Here is a 24,952-nt window from a genome sequence, read left to right as displayed (position 1 = left end):
TAAGCTGGCAAAAGATGTTACCAATAAAGCACAATTGATATAAGTATAAATATAGGTAAAACTGAAATTAAAGGCATTATTAAGCAAAGACTGAATAGGAGATGGCAAAAGCAGTGGGAGGAAGAGCGGAAAGGAAGATGGTTCTACAGAGTGCAAAGGCAAGTGGGAGATATGAGATGTGGAGGTAAGAGCAGAAGAGAGGAGTCGGTGCTTTCACGACTGAGATTTGGGCACACAGGGCTGAACAGTACACTGTTATTAATAGGAAAACATGAAACAGGCAGATGTGAATGTGGGCAAGAAGAGACAGTAGAACATGTTATAATGCAGTGTGAGAGATATGAGGAAGACAGAAGGCAGATGAGGGGAAAATTCAGAAAAGAAAAAGTAAGTTTTGATTTAATAGATAGTTTACAAAATAATTACAATAAGTGTCATCAAGTTCTATTTCATTTTCTTAGGGTAACTCATTTGTTTTTGAAAATATAGCTTCTTTTTTAATTAGAATGTTTTATTTATTTATATATATTTTTTTTAAGCGAGGTTGTTATTTATGCCACACTCCATACCAGTAGATGGCGGTAATGCATCTTTAAGTTGTTTGCCAACCGCCAAAAAACATTACACAAGAAGAAGAAGACTGCCGGGAGAAGAAGACTTCGTCATTTCCGATGCTTCTGTAATATCTGCCGGCGGGAAACTTTGATAATATCACACATCTGTAGTACAGTGACACAGTCTATGAGCAGAGCACAGTGCACCATGTCCCGCATCCTGAACGCTATCGTGGCGGTGTGTCCTGACATGGGCATCGGGAACAATGGAGACCTGCCCTGGCATCCTGTTAGACTCAAGTAAGTCACGTCAATGGAACATTTGGTGCACTGTATCAATGTGGACTCACGCTCCAGTGATTTGTTTAGTTGAGCTCGAGAGGTAACATCCGTGTTTACACAAATAAGAGCACCAGACGTTCAGTTTACGTCATTATTGTGTTCAGTATTTCTGTCATATATTGGAACAGATTTGTAACCTAGATTACTGGGAAAAGGTCTGGATGATTCGTTACAAATGAGTAGATGACTGATTGTGGACAGGGTGAATGAACTGTCGTTTAGAATGATTCACCCAGCTAATCACGAGACCTACATGGTTACATTTTAAACAAACTGTTCCTCCTGTGAAAAATACACTATATGCAGAGCCAGTTTCACGTGTAGATATGGATCCCTAAATGCGAATATGAGTTAACATGTATTTTTTGTGGTGAAACTTTTTACATTTGTAAAACATCTATTATTTGTATGTGAAATTTAAAATACATATTCACAGCTTAAGTTCTTCATATTTGTAATGTGGCTCAGAAACTCACACGAGGCAATCCGCAAATATGCAAACCCTTTTTCTTATGTAGAATTGGATCCGTAAATGCGTAAATATGACTACGTATTTTCAGAATAAGTTCTACATATTTGCAAGTCAAAGAATACTTGTTTGTGGATAGTGAAATACATGTGAATCATGGTACACATTTGTTAATTGTATTCTGTGCTTTTACAACATTGCTGTCCTTTTACAGATAATAATGTCCAACAAATGCTTCCGTATTTGTATATCTATGTACCTTTTTCTTTTACAATAAATAATTGTTGAAAAACAAAACACGCAATAATTGTATGTTCTTCTGTCATAGTAACGAATTCAAACATTTCCGGAAGATGACATCAACGCCGTCTGTGGAAGGTAACTCACATTCACCTTGTTCTGGGCCCAGCCTGGTGACAGGTCAAAGTTTTATTAGTCACATGCTGTTAGATGCTGACTGTGCTAGAATAAAAGACATTCAGCAGGACATACGTACACTTAGAAAACACATGTAGTCACTGTTGGCATGTCTGACCTGTATGGGTTCACTTTGGTGAACCTAAACTGACCTGGTTTTATCTCTGTTTTATCTAGTGCCGCTGTATTTCTTCCCTAAAGATCTCTCACTACATTGGTCCATTTCATCACTCAATTTGGCCCACCTGATTGTGTTTACCTGCTCAATTTAAGCAATGCAGCTCAGAGTTCACACATTTTTGCACATACAAAAGTTTGCAAATCATTTGTTTTTATCTGTTTTAACAATTGATTTCCGGAAAAGAAAAATGTTGTATTGATAAACAAACATCTGTTATTTCATATAAAAAAATGCTGGTATTGATAAAAATTAATTAATAAAGGTTAAACTAAATGAAATTCCAAAAGGCTCAAGGGGTTCACATACTTTCAAGCAGCACTATATACCTAGCTGTAACTCGTGCTGAGGTTTCTGTATTGGTTCACTCCTTGTCATGTTTCAGTTATATGTATTTTGACTTTCTGTGAATGAGCCCTTGTTCCTCCCAAAGAGAAACTCAACCCTTTTTGAAACATTGCATGGAAGACATTCTAAATCTGTAATAATTGCCTGTATATCAAGGTGAGTTAAAGGTGTAGTCAGATCCTGGAGAATAATTGTTATTAAAATCATCATCACCAATAATTGCAGTGTTAATGTAACACACTGTAAAGGGGCATGTTGGTAGCTACGGTTGGCCCCCTTTGTTTACATTATTTGTATGCCAGGTTACAGAGCCAATGGAGTTTTCTCTTTTCAGTGCACACACAGTATGGACAGGTCATGAGTAGATATTCACTGATTTTGACAATGTAAATTGGACAACAAGTGTACAGAATGGCTGACTCCACCTTTAACTGCTAATGCACTATTACGATTCATTCAAACGGTCCTGTTGCGCTGCAGGCAAGAAGAATGTGGTGATCATGGGCAGGAAGACGTGGTGTTCTATCCCAGAGAAGAACAGACCTCTCAACAACAGGATCAACATAGTCCTCAGCAGGACCTGCAAGTATGTGTCCCACACAGGCAATATGTACAAATGGAAGGTTTTACTGTAGATAGCCTATTGACCTACTGTATGCTTGTATTATTCATGTTTCAGCTTTTAGTGTTGAGTTTAGAGATTTCATTTGGTGTTAATTTAGGTTTTATTTTCACCTGTTATTAAAGGTGAAGTAAGCGATTTATTTATGATAAAATAAGTGTTAAATCGCTCTTTATTCATACAGTGATAACTTATATAATGTGCACGTTTCATAAAGCCGATCTCTGAGTCACTCGCTCTGCATGTAATCGGCAAATAAGCTTTTTGGGGATCCCACTACTAATATCCAATCAGAAGAGAGAACGCTACAAACCGGCCCGTCTCACTGCCGGTGCACGTGCAGAGCGACAGATGGGTGAATGTGTATGCGCCTACAATGTCTGTTTTGATTATTTTTATCATGTTTTATCACACTTATGGATCTGAGATGATGCTAGATAACTCGCTGCTCGAAGACCGCAGTGCATTAATGTGGTGACGTGGGGACGAGGGAGGGGACTGCTAACTGCAGTCACTGACAGGAAGACCATTCTGCTTACTGAACCTCTAATTTAGGTTTTATTTTCACCTGTAATTAATTGTGGTTTAACATATTAGTGTATACCTGGTAGATGTTAATAATCAATTTCTCTGTTAAGAAATGCAGCTTGTAGAAATCAAATAACAAAAAGAAAGCAGGACTAGGATGTTGTCTAATGACGAAATTCATTTAACCAGATAACTCTGAAAGTGATCTAAACCTGGCTGGATGGTTAAAGGCCTACTTCACCGGTGGGAATATGAATGTGTATTGAATTCTGAGATCCTACACTCAACAAAAATATAAACTTTTTTTTGTTTTTGCTCCCATTTTTCATGAGATGGACTTAAACATCTAAAATTCATTCCAGATACACAATTGTACCATTTCTCTCAAACATTGTTCACAAATCTGTCTAAATGTGTGATAGTGAGCACTTCTGCTTTGCTGAGATAATCCATCCCACCTCACAGGTGTGCCACATCAAGATGCTGATCTGACATCATGACTAGTGCACAGGTGTGCCTTAGACTGTCCACAATAAAAGGCCACTCTGAAATGTGCATTTTTTTGCTTTATTGGGGGTCTGGGGACTCAGAACCAGTCAGTATCTGGTGTGACCACCATTTGCCTCATGCAGTGCAACACATCTTCTTCGCATAGAGTTTATCAGATTGTCAATTGTGGCCTGTGGAATGTTGGTCCACTCCTCTTCAATGGCTGTGCGAAGTTACTGGAGACGGCTTATGGTGGAGAAATGAACATTCAATGCACGAGCAACAGATCTGGTTGACATTCCTGCTGTCAGCATGCCAATTGCACGCTCCCTCAATGCTTGTGGCATCTGTGGCATTTTGCTGTGAGACAAAACTGCACATTTCAGGGTGGCCTTTTATTGTGGACAGTCTAAGGCACACCTGTGCACTAATCATGATGTCAGATCAGCATCTTGATGTGGCACACCTGTGAGGTGGGATGGATTATCTCAGCAAAGCAGAAGTGCTCACTATCACACATTTAGACAGATTTGTGAACAAAGTTTGAGAGAAATGGTACAATGTTGTGTATCTGGAATTAATTTTAGATCTTTAAGTCCATCTCATGAAAAATGGGAGCAAAAACAAAAGTGTTGCGTTTATATTTTTGTTGAGTGTATGTAGTATAAATGTGCAATTTTTTTTAAATTGGTTCATCCTTGCCTGAGAAAAGGCAGAAAGAGTGTTTTATGGTCTCACTGTCTAACCCTACATTTCTCTTACTGTGATGTCACCAATTTCAATTTTTTTTGCACATTTATACTACATAGGATCTCAGAATTCAATACACCTTCATATTCCCACCAGTGAAGTAGGTCTTTAAAAGAGTTAGGACAAACCTATCCTCATGGTAAAGCCCCTCTGTGACAGCCTGACATTCCTCTCAAATCAAAGATGTCGCCGGCCCATGGGTCTGCCGTGTTCAGGGTCATATCATCCGGCCCCTTTTTTTTGGCGACACTGTTTGGAAGGTTTACGGTTAATTGAGAGTAAAGCCTCTTTGACCCCGTTTCCACTTGTCTTTAACATGTGGTTTTTGTGATCTGATCACATGAAGACAGCTCTAACTACAGGTGGAAACACTCTCAAGACGCATTGAGATCGGATCACAAAAACCACATTCGGAGGTGGTTTACGTCGCTCGTGTCCGATGTGTCTGCATTCAAATAGTAGTGGAAACAGCGACAGTAGTGGAAATGTGACTCTTGTCCACATTAGGGACCTCCTACTCAACTGTCACCACCTGCCTGAGCAGAAATACATAGAAAATGCATCACTGGCAGCACCATGGCTGCAACTAAAGGTTTTAGTGTGAGCACAGTTAAAAGTATTGCAAATTACAAGCTCTCTGTCCTCTGATTTCATTTCACCGCGTAAATCTGATTACACGGAAGTCGCTTCTTTTGACTGGTGCCCTGCAGGCCTGCAGCTAACTTCCTGTTCTTATCTGCTTCAAAATAAGGGTCAACTCGCGTTTGGCTAGTAACAGGCTTTTAATGTGAAGGCGTACAGGATATGTTCTGTTTGCACAAGCAGTAACTTACCCGTGTTAATTTAGAAAGCCGCGTGCCGGTGGTTGTGACGAGAGTTTGTTTATCAGAGGCAGACGTTAGAATAGCATCCCGGCGAGCACACATCTTTCACCAACCAAAGTGGCGTAATAACCAGGCCCCCAGGACTCTGCCTTCTCCGGGCAGCCATCATGGACATGTGGCCAAGCCATGGTATCGCATGGTATGAATGGGGCTGTGGGAGGAGCTTATTTTCATGCGGCCCGGAGGCAGAAATCCCCGTCCACTACAATACAAGCGGCGAACAAGATTGTGTCTCCGCAAAAAAATTCTGGATATCAATCATAGGCTCATACTAATCTTTAGACAATGTACTGATGAAATGGAAGTTTTCTCATTTCAAAACGCCACCTCAAGCGTTTTATTAGCCCAACGGCTTTTAACGGCTTTCAGTTTGAGCCGTTTGTTTTAGAGGGAGAAGGAGGGGTGTGCAGCTGAACAGAGTCGTAGTGAAACAAAGGTTTGGCCCGGCCTCACGGCAGGAAAATTAAACTAATTCTTACTCATTCTGATGAGGCAATTGCGTTCACAGCAACAACATTGGTCTCATAGGAAAACTTTAAAAAGCTCACTTAAGCATTTGAACATTTGTTTGGTTGATTTCAATAGTTCACTTAAGCACCATGGACCTATAAAGATGTAACACACTATCAAAACAGCGCTAGCCCACTAGTTTGGTTTAGATGGCTGGAGGAATCTTCATTTAGAACTTTTTAACCACTGTATTACTTTACAAAAACGGAAAAGTCGGAAATTTCCGAGCTCCCTGTACAACTGGAACGCACCGTCAGAAGCCGGCTCATGACATACGTCTGACCAAACGTGATGCGGTTGGCTAATCCAAAGTGACACTGAGCAGATCCAATAGTTTTAAACTTCAACAGACACCCGCCTCCAAGTGAGTGAACGTTTGCCAATTACAGCAGTTCCAGACCTTCTGTACAAATGAAATTAAGTACGATGGTCTGGTAGCACCAGGCTACACAGCAGGCACAGTGTCGCAAAAAAATAACAGAATTTTACACCCCGAATATGGCAGGTCCATGGACCAGCCACATCTTTAATTTGAGAGGGAATTTCAGGCTCTCGCGGACAAAAGAAACCCTGTTATTGGAAACGCAATATCAAATAAAAGTCAAACCCCTAGTCTATACAGACAACAGCCTTGTCAACCCAGCAAGTACCGTGATTACTGCAGGCAGGGAAGAGCAGGAGCTGTATGTAAAAGTCTGCTAAAGATTTTGGGTTGTATAGCTCACCAAGCAGAGTCTCTGATGAGGCTGGTCAAGTCAGTCAAGTCAACTTTATTTATACAGCACATTTATAACCAAAGTGCTGTACAGTAAAATAAGTCAAATACATTGCATCCAAAACATCAAAAATTCAAACTAAATAAATGAAAGCCAGGGAAAATAAGTGGGTTTTTACCAAGGACTTAGCTGGATGCTAACAGAGGTGTGATGTGCTCTTCCTCCAGAGAGGCCCCTGCAGGAGCTCACTACCTGGCCCCAGACTTCAGCTCCGCCCTCAGCCTGCTGGACACTGAGCTGGCAGGGCAGGCCGACCAGGTGTGGGTGATAGGAGGCAGCTCTCTGTACAAGGTAGAGACCATGGAACACTGCTTTCATCGCAATACATAGCTTTGCTGTGGAGTTGTTCTTGTGTATCACACTGTATGCTTTTGTTGTTTTTGGTCTTCAATGTTATATATATATATACACAGACACACGCCTCTCTTCCGAACTGCCTTAATTCTTCGTGGCATACTTTCAACAAGGTGTTGGAAACATTCCTTAGAGGTTCCATATTGACATGATAGCATCACACAGTTGCTGCAGATCTGGCGGCTGCACATCCATGATGTGAATCTAACCACTGCACCACGAGCCGCCCCCCTCAGTGTTGTATTTATTTCATTTTGTTAGTTTTGGTGCTACAAATAGGCCATTTTCAAATAACCCATGAAGAGTAAGTTCCATGTAACCGATTACAAATGAACAATGGAACAATAATATCCAAAGAATGGTTGTTGTCCCAATGTTTTTTTTAAAAATTTGACTGTCTTACTATTTGGTCTGTGATTGTAATAGTGAAGCATTTACACACATGTCTACACACACACACACACACACACACACACACACACACACTCACACACACACACACCCTTCAGCCTGTAATTCTGCTTGCTTTGGGCTACCCAGGAGTTGATGGAGAGCCCTGGGACCAGGAGACTGTTTGTCACACAGATCCTGAAGCAGTTTGATTGTGACACGTTCCTCCCTGAGATCAGCTCCAGCAAGTACCGTCTGCTGCCAGGGTAAGACCAGCACACATCCCCAATGGATTCTCAATGGCTAGTTTTAGATTGATTGCTACTTTTTCTTTCGTCATATATATTTATTTTTTTTGTAATTCAAGTTTTTTTATTGAATTTTCGCTTTGGTGCATGACAGTACAAAGTTACACATACAGAGACATTTGTTATTACAGTACAAATATAATCTTTGTCATATAAAAAATAGAAATAAAAATAAATACTTGTATCTGTAAAATCAAGAGATAACAAAAGCAGCACTAGGGGCACATTCATATTGGGGTGACTAGAATGGTTATCCATACAACATTCAAGAACATCATTACATTCCATCAACTTTGTTCAGGTTACAGGTTTATCGGTCAGTGTGATATATGTCCAGAAACTCTCCCATGCTGGTGCTTTATCCTTGTTTATAGTATTCAGTTTATTAAGCATATGTTCATATGAGGCTGTTTTTATCATGGCGTTAGCCCATTCTTTAAATCCTGGAGTTGTAACTGTTTTCCAGTGTTTAAGAATTGTCCTTGCAGCCACTGTAATGCCGACCATGATGACAGAAAACTCTTTACTTGACATGTTATGTAGTTGACTTCTGTCACCTAACAGGCAAAGTCTAGGAGATACTGGTAGTTTTCTTCCGGCCCATTTTCCTATGTACTCCAAAACAAATCTCCAAAAGGGCTGAATACATGGGCATTGCCAAATACAGTGTAATAAAGTGCCTGCTTCTTTCTGACATTTCAAACATAAGCTGTTATTCATTACTCCCATTCTATATAGTCTTAGTGGTGTAAAATAGTATCTGTGTATAATTTTATATTGGGTAAATTTCCCTTTGGCTTCCCTTATGTACTTTCCATTGTCAGCTATAATTTTCAACCATGTATTGTCCTCCATTATACATCCTAAATCTTACTCCCATATTGCTTTTAGGTTATGACAGTCAAAGCTAAGCAATTGGTTGGTTTTCCTGTAAAATAAAGAAGCTCGTTTGCACTCCCCAGGTAGTTTGAAGTAATCCATAATGTGGTTCCCATCTCCGTACTGAATCTTGGAGGTAATACAGCTCCTGATTTGAAGATACTTCCAGAAATGGTCTTTTCCCTTTAGCTTATATTTTCTCACCAAGTCTGAGTATGACATAAACACATCATCTTCAAATAGATCAGCAATGTTACATATACCACTACTATGCCACTTCTTCCAAAATACTGATGTCTTTCCAATTTTAATCATGCAGTTATACCATAAGGAAGAGTAGGATTGCTTAAAATGTGACAATTTAAACATTCTATGTATTTTAGTCCATATCTCTTTGGAGTGTGCCATGATAGGGTTGGGTAAATTAGGCGAACACTGGGAGAGTCTATCTATAGGTGAAAAAGGGAGTGCCATCTTATTTTCAATAGCAACCCATTCTAATGTATTATCTTTATTCCAGTGTCTAGTTATTTTGGCCATTTCGAAAGAGATGCAATATAATCTTGGGTCTGGCAATCCCAGTCCTCCTATATCTCTAGGTGAACACATTTAGCTAAACTTAATTCTGGGTCTTTTCCCTTCCCATAAGAAGTCTTTAATTATTGTATCATATCGTTTGAAAATCTGAAGGGATGTAGTTACTGGTAACATCATGAGTATATAATTGAATTGTGGTGAAATCACCATTTTTATAACATTAACTTTACCCCATAATGTCAGATTAATTTTCCCCCATTTATCTAGATTATTTTTAATTTTTTGTAGTACCGGTTCAAAGTTTAATGCCGGCATTTCTTCAATATCCTGGCTTAGTTTTATTCCCAAATATTTCATCCCTTTTGGTACCCATTTAAACCCAAAGTTTGTCATTAAATTTGAATTGAGTAATCCCGTAATAGGCATGGATTCCGACTTTGACCAATTAATCTTGTACCCTGATAATTTGGAATATGATTTTATTGTGTCCATTAAGTGGGGAGTCAAATTCAGTGGGTCTTTCACCAGCATAAAAATATCATCCGCGTACAATAACAATTTGTGCTCTTTCCCGCCTCCATCCACCCCTTTAATATTTGCATTGGCTCTAATAGAAATAGCTAGCGGCTCCAATACAATATTAAACAATAATGGGGATAGAGAGCAACCCTGACGAGTTCCTCTGGTAAGGTTGAATAGGGGTGATATTATCCCGTTAGTTATCACAGCTGCCTTCGGGCTTTTATACAAGGTTTTGATCCAACTAATAAATGTTTGTCCGAATACAAAATGTGATAAAGCTGCAAACAAGAATTCCCATTGAACCCGGTCGAATGCCTTCTCAGCATCAAGTGAGAGGCCAACGACCGGGTCTTTCTCTGTCCTGTTGGACCATATCAGGTGTAATAGTCTTCTCAGTCTGTGGACAACCTATTCTTCATAAATCCCACTTGGTCAGGGTGTATGATGCCAGACGTAAGGCCAGGATCTTAGTTAAAATTTTACAATCAAGGTTTATCAAACTCAAAGGTCTATAATTAGCAGGGTCTGTTGGATCTCTGTCTTTTTTAGGTATAACGGATATCAAGGCATCGTAAAATGTTGGAGGGAGAGAACCTAAAGTGAAAGCTTCATTATATACCTCTTTTAATATTGGGGCAAAGATATCTATATATTGCTTATAGTACTCGACCGGAAAACCATCCATGCCAGGTGATTTACCTGCTTTCATGCATGAAACAGCCTTCCTAATTTCATTCTCTGATATGGGGCTGTCCAGCCCTTCAATCTGATCAGTTGACAGTTTAGGCATATTTAAGTTATTAAAGAAGTCTGTCAATTCGTCCTGTTGGGGATTAATGTCGGATGTGTATAATTCTTTATAAAACTGTTGTAAAACCTCATTTATTTCCTTTGTTGAGGAGACTATACTATTGCCTTTTTTAATAGCTGGTATCACATTATATGAGTCTTGTTTCTTTAGTTGCCTGGCCAGTAATTTGCCTGTTTTCTCTCCTCCTTCATAGAACGTTGTCCCAAGCCTAAATAAAGCATATTCAACTTTTTTATTGTAGATTTCCTGCAGCTGGAACTTGAGCTTACATATATCTTGAGATAACTTATCCGAAAATTGTTTTGATGGTTCCATTTCCTGATTTTTGATCACAATTTCCAATTCCTTTATCTTTTTTATATTCTCTTTTTTCTTTTTAGATGAATGTGCAATCATTTCCCCTCTAACATAAGCCTTAGATGCTTCCCATTCCATTGCTCTTGTATTAGTGCTGCCAGCATTCATTTCGAAAAAAGATTTAATATCCTATTTTTTTGATTGGCGTGATTTTCGGCAAACCACACAACATTTGGGTGGTCACGTGGTCTTAAAAAATCAACAAAACCCACCTCATGTGTATTTGAACCAATGACAGTGCATTCTATGCTGCGCACGCCATGAAAATTAGATAAAGTAACAATGCTGCGTGACGCAGCATCAGGCAGGAGATACAATGTGGCATCGCGCAGCAGCCGTCATCAATGGGTTAAACAAATCAAATGGAATTAATCTAGTAGCCATTTGTTTTTTTCTGTTGATGATTGGTGCTAGTATGAACTACTTCAGGAATATAAAATTATCGAAACATTTCAAATAACTTCTTCAGAAATTGTAAGTTGGTGTTGACGTATCATGGTTGTGACGCAGGACTTTCAAGGTTTGGAATGTAATATATTCTAAAACTACAACACTAATCAGAGCCTGTCTGACTCTAATGTACTCTGCACAGATAGCTTGTGACAATAGGTCCTTCACGGAGACAGCTGGCCTTCATATTGCCTCATTTTATTACATTTTAATGAAATGTCTGACGGTGGTGACAAAAAGTGTCCCCCCACTTAGAAACCTTATAAAACGTATATGTGTTGTAGAATTTTTTTTTATTGATATGAGAGATTATTTAGTGTTGCCTTTGATGAAAAAAGCTCTTTTTAATCATTAAAGTTTTTTATAATAATATCTTTATTATTATTTTCTTAAACAAAACAATCACAGACAACATATACATACACCACAAGACAACAAACTCACAGGAAAATACAAAATACAACACAGGGTGGGGTGGGGGGCAGATCCATACTTTTAAATAAATTCATTTAAATGTCCAGTTTCTTAAGTTCATGCTTATAAAGTTCCAGGGTCCTTCTTTACCACAGTCATGGTCATTGAGAGCTGATGCTGCTCGCTCCATTGACAGGAGGTCTAAAAAGTCCTTCAGCCAATTTTCAATGCTAAAGCAATTGGGTTTACGTATCTTCCAATTTATCAAAATAATTTGCTTCGCTGACAGGAAAGCCAAGGCTATGATGCGTTGGGTGACTGTTGATTCAATGTTTTCGACTCTACTGCCTAGAAGGCAAGTTAATGGGCAGAGTGGTATTCTCACATTCAAGAAAGAAGACAAATTATAAATAACACATTTCCAAAAACACTGTACTGCGGAGCATTGCCACAATTGATGTATCAATGTTCCTGCCTCACCACAACCATGCCAACACAAATGAGAGAGGGAATTGTCCATTTTCTTTAATCTGCTTGGTGTTATATAAGCCCTGTGCAAAATTTTTAATTGAAGAATTTTATATCTTACACATTTGGATAGGGTTGTAGTGTTTTTTGTTACAGTATCCCACTGTGCATTACTCAAGGATAAGCCCAAGTCCTGCTCCCATTTGTGTTGGATAGAGGATAGGTTATCAACGGATGCAGTGGTCAACAACTCATACAACCTTGACACTGTTCTCTTTCCTGATGCAATCTCCCTCAGTTTTATATCCAACTCTTTATCCAGGATCTCTACTGTGGGTTCTTTTGATATAAGTAACCCCAAAATAGATTTTAATTGTAAATACGCAAAAAAGTCGACATCTTTTAAATCATATTGTGTTTTTAAGACATTAAAGGGTACCATATATCCATCCTTCACTATCTGACCCACTTGGTTTATACCTCTTTGTTGCCACGATTTGTTTGTTAATGTTTTACCACCAGCTTTTAATACAGGGTCACTCCATATAGGGGATGATGGTTAGTATGCTCCATTGAAGGGGAGATGTTTCTGTATAATTTTCACGACCTCACAGGAAAATTTTATTAGAGGATTGCCTATTTTCAAGTTGGTTTTAGGGTAATACCATGAAGCGGTTAAGGAGAGGGATTTGTCTTGGTTGGCTAAAATGTTTTCATCAACCCATTTCCAACTCCCTAACTCACTCTGTCCTGTATAGGCCCACAACAAAGGAAACCTATCATTATAGGCAAGGTAATAAGAATAAACATCTGGGACTCCCAATCCACCTCTTTTCCTCGGTCTGGTTAATCTTTTGTAACTGATTCTTGGTTTTTTATTACTCCACAAGAAATCTGTGAATAATTTATTAATTTCTTTGAACCAGTAAAGCGGGAATTTAAGAGGAATTGCTGATATAAGAAATAATAATATAGGTAAAATATTCATTTTAAGCACTTCTGCTCTGCCCCATAATGAAATGGGTAGAACTGTCCATCTCTTAATGTCCTCCTTAAATGTTTTGATATTTTGATATAAATCAAAATATCCTCAATGGGAGTCTTAATGTTGATTCCTAGATATCTCATACCTTGTGGCTTCCATTGAATGGGCGCTGAACCCAGATGTGAAGGAAAGGTCATAGTATTTAATGGGATGGCTTCACTCTTATTAAAATTCACCTTGTACCCTGAAAACTTCCCAAATAGCTCAATTAATTTCATCACTTGCGGGATTGACTGATGTGGTTGTGATACTGTTAATAACAAATCATCCGCAAATAGATTAGCTTTAAAATCATGACCCCCAATCTGGATACCAGTGATTTTCCTCTCTGCTCAGATAGCACATACTAGAGGTTCTAAGGCCAAAATGAAGAGTGATGGTGAGGCAGGACAACCCTGCCGGGTAGATCTTAGAAGTTGGAAAGGTTCGGATACAGTTCCATTAGTTCTGATTGAAGCACTAGGGTTGTTATAGAGGGCCTTCACCCAGTTAATAATAACTGGTCCAAAACCAAATTTTGACATAACATGAAACAAATAATGCCACTCAACCCTGTCAAAGGCTTTCTCAGCATCCAGCGATATGGCTATCGCTGGATGCTGTAGAGTGCTGGCTGTCGCCATTACCTGGAAGAGTCTTCTCATATTATTGGAAGCAAATCGACCTTTAATAAATCCTACTTGATCAAGGTGGATCAATGAGGAAATGGCGGTCTCCATGCGCATAGCAAGAATTTTAGCAAACATCTTATAATCGTTATTTAACATACTTATAGGGCGAAAATTTGTCATTTGCTTAGGCAACAGCGAGATAGTGGCTTGGCGCATAGTCAGTGGCATGGAGTGATTAGTTAATATATCATTAAATAGTAAAGTAAGAAGTGGAGATAAATTATTTTGGAGGCATTTATAAGTTCTATGGTAAAGCCATCGTTGCTTGGTGCTTGGGAAAGCTTTCAAAGCTGAGAGTATTTCCCTTTCTGTGATAGGTGCCTCTAAACTTTCTCTCTCCTCCTCTTTTAAAGTTGGTAAGGAGATGTCCTGAAAAAAAGCTTCCATCTCGTTCTCGTTTATTGGACCTTCTGACTGATACAGTTTTGAATAATATTCTCTGAAAGCTGTATTAATTTGCGTTTGTTCGTAGATGACTTCACCAGTGCTTTTACATATACAGTATGTGAAATTGACTGCCGATTTTGCAGTTGTTTTAACCTTAAGGCTAGCATTTTGCCTGCTTTGTCACCACTTTCAAAATATTTACGACGAAGTCTAAACAGTGCAAATGCCGTCTCTTCATGTATAATTGATTGTAGTTCTGCTTTACAGATCAGCATTTCATTTTTTAATCTTATATTCGTAGGATCCCGCATATGCTGTGATTCTAATGTCTTAAGCTCTGAAGTCAAACTATTTTTCTTCATCACCATTCTTTTCTTTTTGGCTGTAGCGTAGCTAATAATCCATCCTCTACAGGTAACCTTAAATGCTTCCCATACTATTTGTATCTCCATGCGCATAGCATGAAGTTAGATTGATCTTAATAAACTCTTTTGTTTTCTCTTTTAATATGGACACAAACTCTTCATCCTTGAGTAAAGAGTTGTTAAATCTCCACTGTTTATTTGTATGGTTGTTCTGAGAGAGAGAGAGGAGGACTGACAAAGGGGTGTGGTCTGAAATAATAATATTGTGTATTTTGCTGTTAATCACATTCTCAACTATGTTTTGAGACAAAAGTAAATAATCAATCCTTGAGTATGAGCATGAGAATAGAATGTATATTCCCGCAAACCAGGGTTCACTACACGCCATATGTCAGACATTGCCAGAGATTCTTTTAAATCTTTAAATGCTACCGAGAGTGACCTATCAGATGGGAGTGGGCGGCTAGACCTATCTACAGCAGGTTCGCTAACCAGGTTAAAGTCTCCACCCATAAAGATTGGATCGGCAGAAAATTGAGCTAAAATCACATTTAATCTAGATAGAAATTCTGCCTGCCCTGTGTTAGGAGCATATACATTCACCAAAGTGCACTTTATGTTTTGTAGGAAACCCGATATAATAATATATCTGCCTTCTTTGTCAGCTATTTCTTGGGTTAACTTAAAAGATAAACGTTTTGCTATTAAAGTGCTGACACCTCTGGAGGCCCCTGTACCTGGAGCTGAAAATACCTGTCCAACCCATCTCTGTCTTAACTTAACAGCTTCTGCATTCTTCAAATGTGTCTCCTGTAACATTGCCACGTCACTTTCCAGGGATTTCAAATGAGTTATTATTTTATATCTCTTTGTTTTATTAGAAATCCCTTTTACATTCCAGCTCAATAGTTTAATAGTAGTCATAACCTTTTCCACATTGAGTTACAGTACCCATGAATTTGCTGACAGGAGAAAGCAAATAATAAGAACTTAAGATACAAAAATATGCCCTGGAATTATAAATGTTCTGCACACACATAGAGGGGGGATAGGCACATAACACACAAAAGACAACATCAAAATTGCCAAAAGGCAAATATACACATAACAAAAAGGAGAATGAATCTAAGTCCATTCCCTGTCCGTGAACTAATATAAAAGGCACAGCTGACCTTGCTGCAGTGATCAGACCTTCACCTTACACAAAATAATAATTATGAAAATAGCTCCAAATAAAAGTACAAGAACGGTGCGTCTCTGGCATCATTACGCACGGGAATTCTCATGACGCGCGCTCATGGTCAAACCGGAACGCTCTCGTCACAGCAAGAAACCATACATTAAATAGTCAATCGCTTTAGAGGAGATAGAGAGAGAATTGTATTTACAGGCTGACTGCTGAAAGTGGTATTCACAGGTAAAACTATACTTTGCTGCTTTAATCATACCTCGTCTCTCCGTGCCTTGCAGCTTCTTCTTGATGTCACACTGTTTTTGACATCATGAGAAGATAACAAGTGTCATTTGACATAGTACTGATAAAATTAAATTTAAAGGGGACATATTATGAAAAACAAAACATTGCAGGTGTTTGGGCACCCTTGTAGGTTATTGGGGTCTCTACCAGCACACACAAGCTTCAAAAAAACAAATGTGTCAGTTTCTTCAGGGATGCTTTTTTAGAAAAAAGGGGGATTTGAAGGTTTCTTCCAAAAAACACAGACTGGTGACGAAACCGGTCGGTTTTCATTATCATAAATACTCCCACGGGAAAGCTTACCAGAAACTCGGTAGTTGATTGGCAAATCAAGACGCCCCGTTGGTAACCACACACAGCTGAGCCTCCACTCGCTCATGCAACAACAGAGGAGAAGCAAGCTGCAGTGTTAGCTCATCCTCAAGCTACCATCACACCCCAGCCTCGAAGCAGACCGGGGCTGAATGGATTTACTTCATTTTTTGTTGTTTGGCTATGCCCAGCAAAGGTTGACAATCTAGTGTGATCTGCTGTTATACTGGAGTGTGGAGGAGATTGTGCCTGGAAGACAGAGAGACACCATCTCTCCTCTGGAAATGTAAGTAGTCCTATTTAAAAACAAATCTGTCCGTTTATGAGTTCAATGTGTGTAATGTGCTTTAATTTATCCCTCCTATAATAACCAACGCCGACTGAAACGAGAGAATGTCTCTGGGTTAAGTAGTTAGCGTTAGCGTTAGCGCCCGTTAGCTTTTATGCTAACGGTTAGATCTGTGAGTCTGTCCGTGACAGCCCCTGTGTGAAAACAGTGAAACTGCGTTAGCGCCCGTTAGCTTTTATGCTAACGGTTAGATCTGTGAGTCTGTCCGTGACAGCCCCTGTGTGAAAACAGTTCAGTATAGCCCTTGAGCAAGGGCTATACTGAACTTATTAGTGGCCCATCTTATTTAATAATGGAAGAAAAATATATTTTCATTAGTTTGTAGCTTTGCCATAACTACAGATGTATCATGAATGTGGGCTACACATGATGTAACATTGAATGTGCCATGTTTTACAGCTATCTGGGTGACCTGAGCGTTGACCCACAAGGACCGTCACACTATCTGTTCCATCAGAGGACTGTTCACTGGGTGGAACAGGTGGTCTTCTTCAGGGCCCACCAGCAACAACTGGACAGTTACATACAATATGGCTTTGCTTCTGTTTGAATTATGTACACTTTATATTTCCATTTCACTGGCTATGAATAAACTGCTTTATTTTTAAGTATGGTTTTGGTCATTTTAAAATGTAATGATACTGTTTCAAAGAAAAAATCTTCAGAGAGATAAAGGGTTGAATTAAAAAACGTATAAGTCAATGCATGTAGATCGGTCTGAAAACTAGTCCAACATCCTGACTATGAAAATGTGAGTTTCAAGTAATCCTTTACTACACGAAGCAAACAGTGACAGTAAGCAACACAATACATGTTTTAACAGTAAAACTTTATTATAAATGAGTGATCACAATACAAATGATACATTACCTACTAGGTATTGAAAGGGTGTCAGATAATTTGCAGCTCTGACTGTAATTGTTTCTATATATTTTTTTTTTACAAAAGATAATGTCTTTCCAGTGGATCTTGACATGATACATTCCTTTCCTGCCACGTTACTGTACATTTACAGCATGGCTTCACAACCAAAGCTTTCACTCCACTGGGTTGTAGATCATTCCCCAGTTTAACCTGTAGAGACATACATAAAACGTTGTATGTTACAAGTTTAGAGAGTTTATTCATAAATACTTAGCTCATATTCTGTTACTGACTGTGACATATTTAAACTGTATTTACCTGAGGATAATGTCAGGGAAACCAGAAATCTTGATGCAATTTTCACAGTTTTCAGCTCAGACTCCTGCCTGACCAGGTTCAGTTGTAAAGCTTTTGGTTTAGAAGTGATAAGTGTGCTGATATTTGCTGCAGAAATGAAGGTAAACATGGTAACATCGATCTCCATGCTGCATTGGCCAAAAGTAAACAAAACTGACAGCTGGGCGTGTGCCATGCCCATATAGGTAGGTATAGAGTAAATGAGCAGGGCGGTGCATGCACGCCCATGTAGATAGGAGGGGGGTAGATGTCAAAACCAAATTTTTTAGGGAGAGGCCTGAAAAGGCCTGAAAAGGCAATGAAGAAATGGGCATTGGTAGAAAACTAATGGGCTTTTTGTACAATAGACCATTAAAACCTTTTCTAGTAGACCTCGGAAATACACATTTAAACCCGAGTTTTTGCATAATATGTCCCCTTTAAGGGGATAATTGTGCTCCAGACATTCTATTCTTAATCCCTAATAACATCTACGATTTTAAATATTTTTAAAGATAACAGCAGTTACACATGCGAGACGGCCTTTTGTTCCGGTTCTCAAGAATCACTGATATAGAAAAAAATAATTTAAAAATCAAATCCTGATTGTGAAGCCAAATGCTCTTTTCAGTTACTCCCTTTTAAGGCTGTGTCTTGGTAATACAGCTGTTGGCTGCTAAATTGAGGAACTTTTAAATTGTGGACCCATACCGTCCTTACACGCTTTTAACAGTTTTTCTGACAGCAAATGCACTTTTATCTGTGTCTGTATGCTACTTGTTTTATGTTTTTCACACACCACCAACCTGTTATGGGCTTGAATCATGGTTGTGTCATTTTACTTGTATGTGCTTGTGTCATTTTGTTGTTGTATTTTTGTAGTTTCTTAATGTTTCTTTTAAGCTATCAACCTGCCAGGGACTACAGGTGAACATTAGCCTGCATGGCTAAATCTGGCACATTTACATGTTGAACTTTGGTGCTCATGTTTATCAATGTGGGCTGTCCCTTCTAGATAAAGAAATCTAAAAAGATGGAACACATAGTAAGGCCTGTTGTTTCCTCTGCAGGTTTCCAGGAGTGTCCCCAGAGCTGCAGGAGGAGAATGGGATCCAGTACAGATATGAAGTGTATGAGAGCATCCAGCAGTGAGCCAGTACTATGGACAGTTTGGATTTGTACAGTGCGTGTGTGTGTGTGGGGGGGGGGGTTAGCCATAACAAGATATACATTTTCTTAACGTTTAAATGAAGACTGCTTACGGGAATGTAAACACCCTGTATTTAATGAGAAAGGGTTAATCGTTACACATACATCATATATTTTGCTTGGCATTTTTTAGCCAGACCAGCTGAATAGGTTCATCTTTTGTCAGCTCAGAGAAAATATTTTGCATATCGGACAAACCTCACAATGATCAAGAGAGATGTGTGACTGACTCTCTAGTAACCAAACCAAAAGCTAACACCATTCAAACACATTTCTCTTCTGACCATGGCAGATGTTTCTCCCCCCTTCACGTGACATAGGCTGTGTTTGGAAAGCCATACTAACGTCCTCCCTCCTACATACTCAACATCTGTATACTACATACTGTCTACTTAAAAATCGATTGTGTATGTGAGGTGCGTCGAAACATTCACACTGAAGTATACTCAAGCAATAAAGAATTTCTTCTTCTTATAAGATACCGGCCGTTTAGACGCTGTTTAGCATATTACCGCCCTCCACAGGTTAGATATAGAACTAGATTTTTACATAGGCCGTGTCTGAACTGCCATACTAACGTCCTACTCATACTCATTTTGACTTCAATTTGAGTATGTGACGGTTGGGTATGCGAGTTTGGGTATGTGAGAAATTCCCGGATGAGTACTAACTTCCGGGAAGATTTTGGGTATGAATCGATTGTATACTTTTCCTACTCAACCGCCCCATAATGCACTGGGTCAATTCTACCCGCCCAGGAAAATGAAATATTTTCGAGCAAGTTGCTAGGCAACAACATTGTTTGGGGTTCCGCGATCTGACAACTGTACGTGCAGTCATTCATAAACTCTTACAATAGATAAGAGATGAAGATAAATACCTAACAACATTAGAGTCACTAAGTGAAATGAGTGTTGTGAGTCTGATAGTGGAGAGAGATTAGAACAGATCGCTGTTCCACACACCGCGGCTCGTCCAGCTCAACTCACAGACAGCTGAGTGCTGATGAGCCGGACAGAGAGCGTCGGAGGGATCCTCCGCCTCAAAACATCATTATTATAAAACAAGAGGTCTAAAACACAGATGATGAACACAGGACTGTAAAAATCTAGTTCAATATCTAACCTGTAGAGGGCGGTTATAAGCTTAACAGTGTCTAAACTGCCTGAATCTTATAAGAAGAAGAAGAAATTCTTCATTGCTTGAGTATACTTCAACTGAGAACGTTTAGACGCAGCTCGCATACACAATCGATCTTTGAGTAGAGAGTATGCATGAGTATGTAGGATGTAGGACGCTAGTATGGCAGTTCAGACACGGCCATACAGTCCTGTGTTGTGCAGGAAATGCAGAATTGTAAATAAAGAATGAAAAAAAACCTTCCTTGTCGTTTGAAAAGACGCAATGCATTTTGGGGCGGTTGAGTAGGAAAAGTATCCAATCGATCCATACCCAAGATCTTCCAGGAAATTAGTACTCAATAGGGCAATTCTCGCATACCCAAACCGTCACATACTCAAATTCACGTCAAAATGAGTATGAGTAGGACGATAGTATGGTTTTCAGAACACAGCCATATACTGTGATGAGGCACGATCTATGCAGTAAGGAGTTGCTCTTTGTGCTCTCTAAAACAGGGTACAACCTTGTCATCTTTTCAGGTTTGTATAATGTAAAGGGACAATGTGTTTTCTCATTGGGAGACACATGTGTGGGTGTTGTGATACAGGGGTTGATCCTGAGATGTGTGGGGGACTCTGAAAGGCCTTTGGTTTGCTTTAGTGCGCTTTGGATGCGAGATGAACTGTGTTCGTAAAAAATAACTGTGTTTTAGTAAAGTCAATACATTATGAAGAAATGTCCCTAACCAATCTTAAACAGTTTTTCTATGGGTCTGCATGGGTGTGAAGTGGATTCTGTATTCACCCTGTCCACAGACTGTGTGACATGACACTCCTTTTTAACCTAGTGTTTGGTGCATTGTGTAATACCACCTGGAGTGTCTTCCAATAGGCATTGTTTGATTTCTTTTTAGTCCATGTCAATAAATTTTTTTTGGTGCAATAAATGTCTTTGTCTTAAACATCCACTTGAGTGCCTTGATGTTTGTATCTTATCTGTAATGTAATGGTGTAGCCCTGTTATACAGAGAGTCCCTGTGTCAACATCTAGTTTGTTTGTTACACATTTTTCTTTATATTTTGCTCACACTGCGTATTGAGCTAATGTGTGTTTCATCAAATGACCTCAAAACCCCAGTAAATAATCCTTGCTTGCTGGTTTCTGGGTCTACAGCGTGTTTGCGTGTGTGTTTGCGTGTGTGTGCGTGTGCGTGTGCGTGCGTGTGCGTGTGCGTGTGCGTGTGTGTGTGTGTGTGTGTGTGTTCTAAGGCAAAAAGAAACACCTACGTACAGTCATATCAGGGCATTGACATCCTTAGAAATCCCTCTCTATTGAGGCACAGTAGACAAATCTCCACCTTGACTAGACAATTCAGTACGAGGGACAGTGTAGTACACCAGGGCCATAGGGGAGAACGGGGTAAGTAGGCACACTTTTTACTCTGTTGAGAATTGCTCATCACCTAAACATCTTTCAATAGTCATTCCTACATTACATTGAAGCTTAAGGTGTTGGCTTGAAATGTGTACCCCTCACTTTTTCTATCTTATTGTAATAAAGAAGAAATTAATCATCAAAGACACCCTTACACATTGTGACAACCAACCCCATCAAGGGGTCGGTTGTCACACACTATGGGGTTGTTTGTCTCAATGTTATCTTAATGGGAATAATCTTAAAAAGAAGGCAAGAAAGCAGAACTAAATTTGAAAGTTTAATTGCATTGTCAAGTTGACAAATAGGCCTGCATAACTTACTGTAGCCTTGACAGCTGGTCTAGTTTGGGATGCACTGGGTTGTTTTGATTTTGTTGCCCTTTTTTCTTTTGCATGCTAGCTGCCTTTTCGTGCTCTATTCTCTCCTTCTCTGGGGTGTCAGTGAGGATACAGCTTGACAATTTATTTCGTTATTGGGTTCCTTTTCTGGCTGCAGCCTTTGGATAACATGTGACAACCAACCCCCCAAAAAATGTGACGCGCAACCCCAACTTGAATTTCTTGCTAGCATCAAGGCCAACAACCATCTGACAACTAATTAGCTTGCTAACCACAATCTAAACTATAGTTTACCCTTCACACTTTTATGGGTAACAAGTGTTTTGTTATAAACCCATTGTGTAAAAGCCTAGAAGAAAAAAACTGAGGAGCTAAATATTTTCAATTTGACAGGAAAAACACAAACAGTCCTCCCACCTCAAATTCAACAGTCTAACTCCAAGGAAGACTATGTAGGTGACCTCTGATCCCAATTCTGGATATTTACATACCAAAATTTCACAGACAGTGCCTTCTGGTTCCAAGATATAACGATTGCGACAACCAACCCGTGTGACATTTTACCCCGTTCTCCCCTACTGTATATTTCAGCACATCTTCCTACTAACATTTACATTACAGACATAAGGTTGGCACATGCTCTTCACAAAAACTATGGCTACATGAGCAAATTTAAAAAGTGATCTAATCTAGATAAAACTAAATGCTTCCCATTCAACCATACATTTGGCTAACTTACCCTGCGTTCCAAATCACATACTCTTTCTTTTTACTACACTACATACTAAAGTACAGAGTGTTTAGGGCCACAGAAGAGAAAAAAAATCAGATAAGGAAGATTTTTTTTTCATTTTGTCGAGAAGTGTCAAGAATAAAGACGAATACTCAAATTCTATTGGAGTTAGTTGGGCATTTATGTATTTTCAGCATACTACAATTGACGTGCATGTATTGGGACATCCTTAATCTTTTTCTGGCATGCTAAATAGTAGGGAAGTATGGGGATTGGAACGCAGGGCTTGATTCTCAGACCTTTTTTTCCTTCCATCATTGTATACTGTATGGTATAATAGGACGAGAAGTGTGTTGTGTAATCTTCACCAAACTAAATGCTGTCTGCAGCCTTGAGCTCCTCGGTGATGTGTGGGGCTGTGCTGTTGTCATTGCACACACACCCACTGTCTGAATACCTGAAGGTGGGGAATAAATGAGGCTTTTATCTGCGCAAATACTTTAACCAGAGACCGACGTCGTCTGCACTGTGTGGCTGCTTACAATAGCCGTGTGGCTGCCATTGGCTGTGTGCTCGCTGCTTCCCTCGCTGCCATAGGCTAGCCTCTCACTCTCATCTCACATATAGGAGTCTTCATTTCATCCTTTCCTATCCGTCACTCTCTGCTTGCTCAGATGTCTGCTCTCTCCACACTGCTTTCTGCCCAGCCTGTATGCACACTGACGGGGGAACACAGGAAGGGGACCTACACTGAAGAATGAGACCCATTCAGGTAAGTTCAAGAGACCACTCCAAATGTTCAGTGTCTCTCGTTTTACTATTTATAGGGCATATATGTATAATGCATATATGTTTGAGTAGAATGAACATTTCGGTTTTATTCTATAAACTACTGACAACATTTCTACCAAAATCCCCCAAACATATTGTAATTAAGAGCATTTCCATTAAGTTATGTAGAGAGCAAGAGCTGTTTATTCTTTTCATACACTACAGTTTAAATTGAATTAGTAATAGTTGTTACAGTGTCCTTTTATCTAATATTCGCTCAGTTTTTACAGTAAGAAGTATTTATAACAGTAGACATACTTTTAAAGAAAGCTGACACCTCAGCACACTCAGATGGAGATGATCTAATTCATCTAGAACTATGAGTGTTATAGGTTTACATATCCTCTCCAACCAATTACATTTAAGTTGGAGTCAGTGATTCTGGAGAAAGTTTGTTGTCAAAAATCTCTTTTCGTCAAAATATGTGAAAATCTCCTCATGATCTGTTACCTGTCTGTACTGTTTGTGTGCTGAAAAAACTTAAGTGATTATACAAAGCCTAGGCTCTGTAAACTGGTATTTAAAACAAAGGGTATGTAACCAAAGGGGGCCCTTCGTAGCAACATCCTTGTTTACAGAGCCAAGGCTGCCCATATACTCTGCCCAGCCCAAAAAAAAGTCACACTCAAATATCTCATTGGACCATCTTTAGCTTTGAATAGGGCCCTTACACATTTTGAAAAGCTTTATTGGTTGCTTAGAACCTAGACCTGACAAACTGAAGCAACCCCAGATCCTACTGTACACTGCCACACAGGCTTGTACAGTAGGCACAAGGCATGATGGGAGCATCACTTCATCCACCTCTCTTCTTACCCTGATGCACCCATCACTCTGGAACAGGGTCAATCTGGTCTCATCAGACCACACAACCTTTTTCCATTGCTCTAGAGTCCAGTCTATATGTGTCCTGGCAAATTGAAGCATTTTATCCTGATAAGCCTCACTGATAAGTGGTTTTCTTAAGGCTACACATCTGTACAGTCCATATCCCTTATGTTCTCTTTGCATTGTGTGTGTGGAAATGCTCTTACTTTCACTATTAAACATAGCCCGGAGTTCTACTGTTGATATTTTATTTATTTGAAGTGATCTCCCCTCATGATCATTAAAGATTTT

At 39.3% G+C, this 24,952-nt stretch overlaps 1 protein-coding gene across 1 annotated transcript; it reads left to right on the top strand.

The window, feature by feature from the left end:
* The first annotated feature begins 720 nt into the window (after positions 1–720).
* Positions 721–19,344, top strand: dhfr (dihydrofolate reductase). The gene is made up of 6 exons (XM_080038046.1): positions 721–854; positions 1,694–1,743; positions 2,789–2,894; positions 7,035–7,158; positions 7,762–7,877; positions 19,234–19,344. Exons 1-6 carry the CDS (start codon positions 742–744, stop codon positions 19,313–19,315), a joined length of 591 nt encoding a protein of 196 aa, XP_079894172.1. The 5' UTR covers positions 721–741; the 3' UTR covers positions 19,316–19,344.
* Positions 19,345–24,952: the final 5,608 nt, after the last annotated feature.

This window comes from Ammodytes marinus, assembly GCF_949987685.1.
Source record: "Ammodytes marinus genome assembly, chromosome: 2".
Classification (NCBI taxonomy): Eukaryota; Metazoa; Chordata; class Actinopteri; order Uranoscopiformes; family Ammodytidae; genus Ammodytes; species Ammodytes marinus.
This window is presented reverse-complemented; position numbering and strand designations above follow the sequence as displayed.

Coding starts and splice junctions, on each gene's coding strand:
- dhfr (XM_080038046.1), top strand. CDS start 742: ATGAGCAGAGCACAGTGCACCATGTCCCGCATCCTGAACGCTATCGTG. Junction 855..1,693: donor TGGCATCCTGTTAGACTCAA/GTAAGTCACGTC, acceptor CTTCTGTCATAG/TAACGAATTCAAACATTTCC. Junction 7,159..7,761: donor GAGGCAGCTCTCTGTACAAG/GTAGAGACCATG, acceptor TGGGCTACCCAG/GAGTTGATGGAGAGCCCTGG.